Below are 12,268 nucleotides of genomic sequence, written 5' to 3'. Positions count from 1 at the left end.
CATTGCTTAGCAACCTCATCCTCCGAGTCGCTGCTTCCACTAAAATGCGGTTTGTATTCCATAAACTGAACTCTTAAGAATGAAGAGAGAAGATGTGAACATCTCCAGCAGGCAGATCAATTGTCAGCCACTTGATTAAAATGCTTTAGATTTGGCAGAACAACACACAAATAAATAAGAAACTCTTCATTTTTCATAATGCACTCTCAAAATGCAGAAAGGAATCAGAAAGCTTTGGAATAAATGGACGTATAACATCTTGTGCCGGATAAAAATCGCATTCAAGGACAATAATAAAACGCTTGTTATTACAATGGCGGCCTGGTGCATTAATCTCTCCTCTCCGCAGTGCCCGCCAGGGCTGAGTCCTATGAAAGACGCCTCGGGCTGCTACAATCGGCAGGTGGGAGTCGACTGCTCCGATGGCTTCAATGGAGGCTGTGAACAGCTGTGTCTGCAGAAAGAGGTCCCCTTCCCCGATGACCCGGAGATGTACAACATCCTAATGGTTTGTGGGTAAGAATCATAGAAAGTGCTAACCTTATATGAATTATTCTGTTGCATCATATATAATAAGAGTAAAATAACAAAAACAAGTTCGGCAAGATGGCGGCTGCACATTAACCCCTCCCCCCCCCCCAAAAAAAACCCAGTCTATGGCTAAGGTCACTAGAGTGTCTCTAGAGTGACAGCCAGCTCAGCCAATCACAGGCTGACTTAGACGAGATAGCACCGCTGCCAGTGATAGTCTGAGTGGGCTGTCACTCTAGAGACAACCTGCTCGGCCAATCACTGTCCCGCCTAAGGTAATGATTGACTGAACAGGCAGAAGACCATTGGAGGACACAAGGACAGCGTGGACAGGTGAGAAAACCCTTTTTTTGGGGGGGGGAGGGGTTAATGTGCAGCCGCCATCTTGCCGAACTTGTTCTAAACTTAGCAAAAAGGTTGGTTCAGTAGCAACCAAATTTTTTGCAAAGTTTGAAATGAACCTGGGTTCGGCAGGCTCCCTTCGCTCATCTCTATTGCCAATTTTTGTGTTTTATGCCTGTGACAATTTTTGTATTGATTATGATCATTATCGATGTTGGTCATCGACAAATAACGGACGTCTTGTTAATGGCCATCGGCAATGACAGACGCAAAATCCCATTGTGTGACCTTAGCCTGTGTCTGCATTCATCCAGAGCCATAACCCCCACTCCTGTACTCAGCTTGGATGCAGTTTGCAGCTCAGTTCTATTGAGGTGAATTGTAATACCACACATATCCTGAGGGCAGGGGTGGTGCTGTTTTTGCGAGAAAGTATTTGTGCATTTTTAAAATCCTTGATAACCTCTTTAAAGGGAATGTGTCACTTAGATTTTCTGTTACTGATCAGAGTCAGATACTAAAACTTCTTTTATTCTAATCGGTTTCTGACTGCAAGTTATTTTATTTCCCTACTTGTACATTGTTATGAGGGCGGCCATATTGCCTGGACTGTTCTTAACAGCATTTAGTGACATGCTTTACAGCCAGGCTCATGGACATAGACAACATTATACAGACTGTGTCCCCTTGAGATGAATGTGAGACATTACTGAGCACGCTCTGTGACCTGTAAAGAGGTCATTCCATAGGGAGCTGCTATTGTCTCCTCTATCTACTGGTGTCACATGACGCTGCAATGCTGTACAGATCACTTTACTGCAGCCTCTTCTTATCACCACAGACAACAGGAAGTCTTAGCTTAGTTTTACCCCCAGTGGTCAGAATGAGAACTGCAACTGCAATTTTTTTTAAAGAATCGAAAAGAACAAATAAACAAACTAAACAGGAAGGTCAAAAACAATGTGAACAGAATCTTTTATTTCAAATCCAGTTGGACCCTTTTAAAGGATCGAATTGCCAGAAATCCCCTTTAAATACTGGAAAAGAAATGTAAAACAGACAATATGAAGAGAATCTGCAGCAGCTAGCGCCATTGCGGCCCTGTTATTCCTCCAGTTTGCTGCCTGTAACAATAGATGTTCCATTGTTTGTCCTCTGCTCCAGTTGGGGTAAATGCGACCATTGTGTACACAGCAAGTATCAATGTAACATAATTACCCAAATGAGATAATTGGCTGACGCTATTAATATCGGTAACCTTTCATCGTTTCCGCTCTGCCAAATCCTCTGTGTTTTTCTGTCGCAGCAAAATGAGCTGCTGAGCGGCACGTTTAATTGTCTTGTAAACCAAAGGCGTTTGGGCTGATGAAGATTCACCTTTGTATCTCCTATAGCGGTGTGAGATGATTCACAGCCGGCGACACGGTGGTTTACAATGCAGCATAAATACCAGAAGCATTTGTGAACCCGTCTTATTCACCATTTATATTGGTTAGAACACAACTCTACTCCAGGAATATCCGGTCTAAGTGGCTCAATGGCGAACTCTGCCGTCTCCTTGGAAAGAGTAATATTCCAAAGGGGCCAACATTAAAAAATTACACTGGATCCCCCTCCCCCCCAACCGCTGGTACCGTCCGTTTGATGAGCCAACAGGTGACCAGGGCTGCCGGCTGTGGCTGTCATCAGGTGTTTATTACCTGTTTATTATCTTTACTCCCCCCCCCCAAAAAAAAATAAAAATAAAATAAAAATAAATAAAATTAAAAACTACACCCCCCCCATCCCCTCAGCTGTCCTGAAATGTGTCATTTTCCCTGTACAATCCCTTTAGGGTGCTCCTCCACCTCCAGTAGCTGTCGGCTGAGCTTCCCCTCTTATTCCCCCCCATACACATGAACCTTTGGCCCAGCAGAATATTCACTAGAAGAACCCAACCAGCAGGGGCGTAGCTAAAGGCTGATGGCCCTGATGCTAAATTTTAGCTTGCCCCCCCCTCCCCTCCCCCCCATCCTAACCAATCAGACACAGTCAGAGGCCAAAAACATTATATCCAATTACTCTAAGGTGACGCCCCTTATGTGCCAATGTGTCCTATATACTGTCACTGTGTTCCCTCATATACCGTGCTACTGCCTCTACCTCTTGTACTGCGCCACTGTCGTTGGTGATAGGACGGTGACCTTCATAATTTCTCCAGCTACTTCTGTATCTCACCGCACAGGATCCGTCATCTCTTCTCTCAGCACTGACAGCTCTACTGGGCAGCCGGCAGCCTCATTTATAGGATCCTCTCAGACTGGCAGCCAGAGAGGGAGCTGGGGGTGACTGAGGGGGACTGGGGCAGCTGGGGTAACTGAGGGGGAGCTGGGGGTGACTGAGGAAGACTGAGAGGGACTGGGGGTGGCTGGGGGGAGCTGGGGGTGACTGAGGGGGAGCTGGGGCAGACTGGGGGTGACTGAGGGGGAGCTGGGAGTGACTGAGGGTGACTGAGAGGGAGCTGGGGGGGACTGAGAGGGAGCTGGGGGTGACTGAGGGGGACTGGGGCAGCTGGGGTGACTGAGAGGGAGCTGGGGGTGACTGAGGAAGACTGAGAGGGACTGGGGGTGACTGGGGGGAGCTGGGGGTGACTGAGGGGGAGCTGGGGCAGACTGGGGGTGACTGAGGGGGAGCTGGGGGTGACTAAGGGGGACTGAGGCATGCTGAGAGCAGTAGTTATACACATACAGGCTGGGTGGTAGTAGTTCTACACATACAAGCTGTCAGGGCATGCTGGGACTAGTAGTTCTACACAGGCTGTCAGGGCATGCTGGGAGCTGTAGTTCTACACAGGCTGTCAGGGCATGCTGGGAGCTGTAGTTCTACACAGGCTATCAGGGCATGCTGGGAGTAGTAGTTCTACACAGGCTGTCAGGGCATGCGGAGAGTAGTAGTTCTACACAGGCTGTCAGGGCATGCTGGGAGTAGTAGTTACACACAGGCTGTCAGGGCATGCTGGGAGTAGTAGTTCTACACAAGCTGTCAGGGCATGCTGGGAGCAGTAGTTCTACCCAGGCTGTCAGGGCATGCTGGGAGCTTTAGTTCTACCCAGGCTGTCATATAGACAGATATATACCCAGACAGACAGACAGTACACAGCAGCACTACCATAGTCCTCCTCTCCTGCGGGCAGTCTGTGGGCGGAGCTTCCTCCTGCAGGAGACATGTTGTCCTCTCACTGATCAGCGTCCTGGGACCAGTGCAGCAGACTTCCTGTTCCTCCTTTTCCTAGAGCCATGTAATGGGGTTCCGGCTCTCAGCAGATGCTCAGGTAGTTCCGGGGGGAGGAGGAGGGGGAGAGGGGGAGGAGGAGGGGAGGAGGGGGAGGAGGGGGAGGAGGAGGGGGAGGAGGAGGGGGGGGGGGGGGTGGGGGGGGGGAGGAGGAGGGGGGGAGGGGGGGAGGAGGGGAGGAGGGGGGGGAGGGGGGGAGGAGGGGGAGGAAGGGGAGGAAGGGGAGGAGGAGGAGGAGGGGGAGGAAGGGGAGGAGGGGGAGGAAGGGGAGGAAGGGGAGGAGGGGGAGGAGGGGGAGGAGGGGGAGGAGGAGGAGGAGGGGGAGGAGGGGGAGGAGGAGGGGGAGGAGGGGAGGAGGGGGAGGAGGGGAGGAGGGGGAGGAAGGGGGAGGAAGGGGAGGAGGGGGAGAGGGAGGAGGGGGAGAGGGAGGGGGGGAGGGGGAGATGGAGGGGGGGGGAGGGGCCTCGGGCAGGAAGTAAGGGCTGTCCCCTGCGCTGCCTGATACTTTCTTTTATGCACCAGGCGGCCTCACAGGGACTGACAATCTGGTTAGCTCACTGGTCCGGGCAGAGGGGGCTTGGTGCATTTCTCCCAAACTGGCTGTCATTATTAGTGATGAGCGAATACTGTTCGATCGAATAGTGAGATATTCGAATATTCGATATTCGTACGAATATCACGCGAATATTCGATAAGCGTTCAAATCCCCCAGCTTCTGGTTTCACCCTCCAAATGGTCAAATAGATGTTTTTCACTAATCGAATACTTGTTCCCATAGACTTTAATGGGATCGAATATTCGATTGAATATTCGTATATTCGCGGATATTCGTACGAATATTTGAATATCTCACTATTCGCTCATCACAAGTCATTATCACAGCCCATTGGAGAGAACTGCATAGTGACAGGAAGTGGTGAGGGGGGGCAGCGGGGCCCCCCTAGCCTAGGGGCCCGGTCACCATGGCGACCGCTGCGACCCTTATAGCTACGCCACTGCCAACCACGATGAAAACTACATAGATGAGGCCAAGAGTAAATAACACGACCTATTATAACCAGCGGTAAGTGCATCTACTCACCGGCACATGGACCATGGTCTATCCGCGTGGCGTACCCTCCATGAGATGTCTCCTCTTCTTCCTCTACTATAATTGATCCTCCTCTGATCTGGCGCAGCGGCCTCATTTACCTCCCGGGGAATCAATGAGAAGAGACTTTTTAATGAATTCGATGACTTGTTAATTTCGGCGAGTTAAAAATATAATTCTTCAAAAGATCTTCAAAAAGTTTGAGAAAAATCAATCTCATGAGCAAAATATGAAAGGAGCGTCTAATTGATGGAGTCTATCCTCATTAGCCAACAAATGGCGGCGGCCCTCAGCGGTGTCACCGGGCCGGGGGTTGGGCCTTGTTATATGTGAATGTGGAGTTTACACTTATTCAGTCTATGGATTTTATTTGACTATTTTGTGCTGTAATTGGCGTTAAGGTCAGAGCGATGTCTTCGTGTTGTCTCACGGAAGGGACCCGGCAATTACCGAGTGGCTTTCCTGCATTGCAGGTCACTAATTCTAATGAAACAAAGCGGAGACAGATCTGCTGACGGCAACAAATGATTAAGTCTCTAGTTAAGAGCGCGGAATCCATTATTGACTCAACCAATTATGTGGTTTTCTTCCAGCTGTATAGAAGACTATAAACTGGGGCCAGATGGGCTGTCGTGTCACCTGGTGACGGAATCGTGTCCTGGCGGAGCTCACTGCGGGGAGAGTCCCGAGGTGCCCATGAACCAGACGCTTTTTGGGGAACTCTTTTATGGTTACAACAACCAGACCAAGGACGTTTCTCCGGGCCAGCTGATCAGGGGATCATTTAGGTGAATACAACTTTTCTCTTTTTTATTCTCCATAAAGAAGTATTATGTGATATACAGACCTATGTGATATACAGACCTACAGACCTATGTGATATACAGACCTATGTGATATACAGACCTATGTGATATACAGACCTACAGACCTATGTGATATACAGACCTATGTGATATACAGACCTATGTGATATACAGACCTATGTGATATACAGACCCATGTGATATAAAGACCTACAGACCTATGTGATATACAGACCTATGTGATATACAGACCCATGTGATATACAGACCTACAGACCTATGTGATATACAGACCTATGTGATATACAGACCCATGTGATATACAGACCTACAGACCTATGTGATATACAGACCTATGTGATATACAGACCTATGTGATATACAGACCTATGTGATATACAGACCTATGTGATATACAGACCTATGTGATATACAGACCTATGTGATATACAGACCTATGTGATATACAGACCTATGTGATATACAGACCTACAGACCTATGTGATATACAGACCTACAGACCTACAGACCTATGTGATATACAGACCTATGTGATATACAGACCTATGTGATATACAGACCTAGGTGATATACAGACCTATGTGATATACAGACCTATGTGATATACAGACCTACAGACCTATGTGATATACAGACCTACAGACCTACAGACCTATGTGATATACAGACCTATGTGATATACAGACCTATGTGATATACAGACCTATGTGATATGGTGTCAGACTATGAAAATGCAGACACCAGAGAAAGCTGCTGGATCCCCCATACGTCTCCTACAGGATGTGCAACTAAAGATTCTGGTAATGTCAGTAATAGTCCGGCTTACCAGATGCTGAGACCCTCCACCTTCCTGCACGGATCCTCTACCACTCATATGTGCAGCCGCAAGAAATAACCCTTAAAGGGATTGTTTACCAAAAAAAAAAAAAATATATATATATATATATATATATATATATATATATATGTGTATATATATTGTAGACATGTCACTGGAGATGTGTTCGAGGGGGTGTACATCTCACCCAGGTTGATACATAGTGTGAGATGGTAAGTCCAGGAGGGATCTGTTGCTCAGCAGTGCTATGCTGCTGAGTTATTATTTATTTTTACCGGGCCTGGACTTACATGGAATGGTGGATAGGTTGGTAGTGGGATCTGCCATTCCCTCCCCCTCGATCCAGTGTGGGTTTTGGGATCAGGTGAGCTCTGATCCCAATCAGCCTGAGAAGGCAAAAGGTGGGCTCAGTGTACAGAGGAGCTCTCAGCCAGGAGTGAACAGCCTGCATGGTGTGTTCGCTGGGAGCTGGGAAGACAGCCGCTGCTGGGGCCTATTCACACCCCGCAATACTGCCGACTGAAGTGCCAGAGAGGTAACCTGCGTTGTTAGTTAGCGCCCAGACGGGCAAGACCTTTTGTTTTGTTCTTAAAGCACAGTGTTGCTATATTTCTGTTATGGACGGTTTATGCTGCAAATAAACGCCAAGCTGTTATTTTACAAGTCCAAGTCTGTTGTGAACTGTGTCCAAACACACCATCCCCCGGGAAGATCCCTACAATATATATATATTTCAAATCAACTGGAGCAAGAAAGTGCCAGAGATTTGTAATTTATTTCTAGTAAAAAAAATGTCCAGTCTTCCAATACTTATCAGCTGCTGTATGTCCTGCAGGAAGTGGTGTATTCTCCCCAGTCTGACACAGTGCTCTCTGCTGCCACCTCTGTCCATGTCAGGAACTGTCCACAGCAACAGCAAATCCCCATAGAAAACCTCTCTGAAATGGACAGTTCCTGACAGCTCCTGTAATATATAGGGCACCATACATAGACCTTCTCCTGTAATATATGGGGCACCATACATAGACCTTCTCCTGTAATATATAGGGCACCATACATAGACCTTCTCCTGTAATATATGGGGCACCATACATAGACCTTCTCCTGTAATATATGGGGCACCATACATAGACCTTCTCCTGTAATATATGGGGCACCATACATAGACCTTCTCCTGTAATATATAGGGCACCATACATAGACCTTCTCCTGTAATATATAGGGCACCATACATAGACCTTCTCCGGTAATATATAGGGCACCATACATAGACCTTCTCCTGTAATATATAGGGCACCATACATAGACCTTCTCCTGTAATATATGGGGCACCATACATAGACCTTCCATCTGTAATATATGGGGCATTATACATAGACCTTCTCCTGTAATATATGGGGCACCATACATAGACCTTCTCCTGTAATATATGGGGCACCATACATAGACCTTCTCCTGTAATATATGGGGCATTATACATAGACCTTCTCCGGTAATATATGGGGCACCATACATAGACCTTCCATCTGTAATATATGGGGCACCATACATAGACCTTCTCCTGTAATATATGGGGCACCATACATAGACCTTCTCCTGTAATATATGGGGCACCATACATAGACCTTCTCCTGTAATATATGGGGCACCATACATAGACCTTCTCCTGTAATATATGGGGCACCATACATAGACCTTCTCCTGTAATATATGGGGCATTATACATAGACCTTCTCCTGTAATATATGGGGCACCATACATAGACCTTCTCCTGTAATATATGGGGCACCATACATAGACCTTCTCCTGTAATATATGGGGCACCATACATAGACCTTCTCCTGTAATATATAGGGCACCATACATAGACCTTCTCCTGTAATATATGGGGCACCATACATAGACCTTCTCCTGTAATATATGGGGCACCATACATAGACCTTCTCCGGTAATATATGGGGCACCATACATAGACCTTCTCCTGTAATATATGGGGCATTATACATAGACCTTCTCCTGTAATATATGGGGCATTATACATAGACCTTCTCCGGTAATATATGGGGCACCATACATAGACCTTCTCCTGTAATATATGGGGCACCATACATCGACCTTCTCCTGTAATATATAGGGCACCATACATAGACCTTCTCCTGTAATATATGGGGCATTATAGATAGACCTTCTCCTGTAATATATGGGGCACCATACATAGACCTTCTCCTGTAATATATGGGGCACCATACATAGACCTTCTCCTGTAATATATGGGGCACCATACATAGACCTTCTCCTGTAATATATGGGGCATTATACATAGACCTTCTCCTGTAATATATAGGGCACCATACATAGACCTTCCATCTGTAATATATAGGGCACCATACATAGACCTTCTCCTGTAATATATGGGGCACCATACATAGACCTTCCATCTGTAATATATAGGGCACCATACATAGACCTTCTCCTGTAATATATAGGGCACCATACATAGACCTTCTCCTGTAATATATGGGGCACCATACATAGACCTTCTCCTGTAATATATAGGGCACCATACATAGACCTTCTCCTGTAATATATGGGGCACCATACATAGACCTTCTCCTGTAATATATGGGGCACCATACATAGACCTTCTCCTGTAATATATGGGGCACCATACATAGACCTTCTCCGGTAATATATGGGGCATTATACATAGACCTTCTCCTGTAATATATGGGGCACCAAACATAGACCTTCTCCTGTAATATATGGGGCACCATACATAGACCTTCTCCTGTAATATATGGGGCATTATACATAGACATTCCATCTGTAATATATGGGGCACCATACATAGACCTTCTCCTGTAATATATGGGGCACCATACATAGACCTTCTCCTGTAATATATGGGGCACCATACATAGACCTTCTCCTGTAATATATAGGGCACCATACATAGACCTTCTCCTGTAATATATGGGGCATTATAGATAGACCTTCTCCTGTAATATATGGGGCACCATACATAGACCTTCTCCTGTAATATATGGGGCACCATACATAGACCTTCTCCTGTAATATATGGGGCACCATACATAGACCTTCTCCTGTAATATATGGGGCACCATACATAGACCTTCTCCTGTAATATATAGGGCACCATACATAGACCTTCTCCTGTAATATATAGGGCACCATACATAGACCTTCTCCTGTAATATATAGGGCACCATACATAGACCTTCTCCTGTAATATATGGGGCACCATACATAGACCTTCTCCTGTAATATATAGGGCACCATACATAGACCTTCTCCTGTAATATATAGGGCACCATACATAGACCTTCTCCTGTAATATATAGGGCACCATACATAGACCTTCTCCTGTAATATATGGGGCACCATACATAGACCTTCTCCTGTAATATATCTCAATGCTATTTTAGCTTCCTGTAATCTCCTGTAGTATGAAGAGCTAAGATGTCCTCCTACCTCCTGATCCCTCCCAGATGACTCCCCCCGGTATGTGTGATGGCCGTTGCTGTGTAATTCTCACATACTCACGTTTCTTTTATTGTAGACAGAATAATTTTGCTCGTGGACTGGAACATCAGCTCCCGGATGGTTTGGTAGTGTCCACCATCCCCTCGGAAACCCAATGCCACGAAGAGATATCGGAGCCGGTCCCTGACCCTGATTTCCTGACAGGTGGGTGACTCCATTACTTTCCCATCCCTGTACTGCCGATGAAGAGATCTCTCCTAGATTTACCGACTAATGTCAGGTTATCGCCAGGACGGGGGTGGGGGGTGGGGGGCTTATTTTCGTGCTATTAGTTAACATAAGTGGAAGGTTGTTTGTGTCGTTAGACCGATATTATCACCCCTTAATGTGTTATCACATGACGCTCACACCCAATAATAACGCTGCTTGTATGTGGAAAGCCTGAAAAGCCATTAAAAAGGTGATAATATTAGAGGATAACACATCCGGCAGAAATCACGGAAAACTTCACAAAACGACAGAAATGCACGAGACGAGATGGTGAAAATGACAGGAGACTCATTGTGATGTGGCTGACATGGTGGATTGTGAGTCAGGGTGTCTGTAGGTGAAGCTGATGGGGAGGTAATGATTACTATTGAGGAGAGCTGGGGGAGCCTGTGTGCAAAGACTTGTCAGGCAATGCTCCATGGGAAGAAAGTATGCAAATAAGCCCCGCCCCCAAAGTAAGAAAACTGCTTAATAGTAGCTAATAAATGTCTCCCATCCCGGCCTAGCCAGTCTCCAAACTGAGAACTAATGAATGAGCTGTGTGTGTATGCATGTGTTTATGTGTGTGTGTTTATGTGTGTGTGTGTGTGTGTGCATGCATGTGTGTGTGTATGTGTGTGTGCATGTGTTTCTGCATGTGTGTATATGCGTGTGTTTGTGCGTGTGCGTGAGTGTATGTGGATGTATGTGTCTGTGTGTATGTTTGTGTATGAGTGCGTGTATGTGTGTATGATTGTGTGTGCATGTGTGTGTATATGTATGTGTGCGTGTTTGTGTGTGCATGTGTGTATGATTGTGTGTGCATGTGCGTGTATATGTTTGTGTATGTGTGCGTGTTTGGGTTTGTGTGTGTGTGTGTATGTTTGTGTGTATATGTGTATGTGTGCATGTGTGTATGTTTGTGTGTGCATGTGTGTATATGTTTGTGTATGTGTGTGTATGTTTGTGTGTGCATGTGTGTATGTTTGTGTGTGCATGTGTGTATGTTTGTGTGTGCATGTGTGTATATGTGTATGTTTGTGTATGTGTGCATGTGTGTATGTTTGTGTGTGTATATGTTTGTGTATGTGTGCATGTTTGTGTGTGTATGTGTGTATGTTTATGTGTGCATGTGTGTATATGTGTATGTGTGCGTGTTTGTGTGTGTATGTTTGTGTGTGCATGTGTGTATATGTTTGTGTATGTGTGCATGTTTGTGTGTGTATGTGTGTATGTTTATGTGTGTATATGTGTATGTTTGTGTATGTGTGCGTGTTTGGGTTTGTGTGTGTGTGTGTATGTGTGCATTTGTGGTGGGGAGAGGCTCTCCATTAAAGGGGCAGTGCGGCTGTAAACATTTATTCCCAAAATAACACACATTACAAAGTTATACAATGTGAATGGCCCCCTTCCCTGTGTTCCAAACACCCTTGCCAGACCTGGAAGTGTTTGTGCATTATACTTACCGCATTCGTGTCGACCCCCGTCCGCCAACTTGTGACAATGACGTCTTCTTCGGGAGGCCGGCCGAACCGCTCCATCCGTCCCTCATGCTGGCCGCCCTCTGCCGCCTCATCAGCTGCGATTGAACCAACACTTCTGGGTCTAGCGTGGGTG

General features: G+C 46.2%; 1 protein-coding gene across 1 annotated transcript in view; it reads left to right on the top strand.

Moving 5' to 3' along the window:
- ASTN1 (astrotactin 1) overlaps window positions 1-12,268 on the top strand; it is a 469,175-nt gene that overhangs the window by 353,867 nt on the left and 103,040 nt on the right. The window contains exons 12-14 of the mRNA XM_069981712.1: window positions 350-516; window positions 5,827-6,021; window positions 10,479-10,606. Coding sequence (XP_069837813.1) covers window positions 350-516; window positions 5,827-6,021; window positions 10,479-10,606 — 490 coding nt within the window. The remainder of the gene's footprint in view (window positions 1-349; window positions 517-5,826; window positions 6,022-10,478; window positions 10,607-12,268) is intronic.

This window comes from Dendropsophus ebraccatus, chromosome 8 (assembly GCF_027789765.1).
Source record: "Dendropsophus ebraccatus isolate aDenEbr1 chromosome 8, aDenEbr1.pat, whole genome shotgun sequence".
Classification (NCBI taxonomy): Eukaryota; Metazoa; Chordata; class Amphibia; order Anura; family Hylidae; genus Dendropsophus; species Dendropsophus ebraccatus.
The sequence above is the reverse complement of the archived record's forward strand: the minus strand, read 5'-3'. Positions and strand labels throughout refer to the sequence as shown.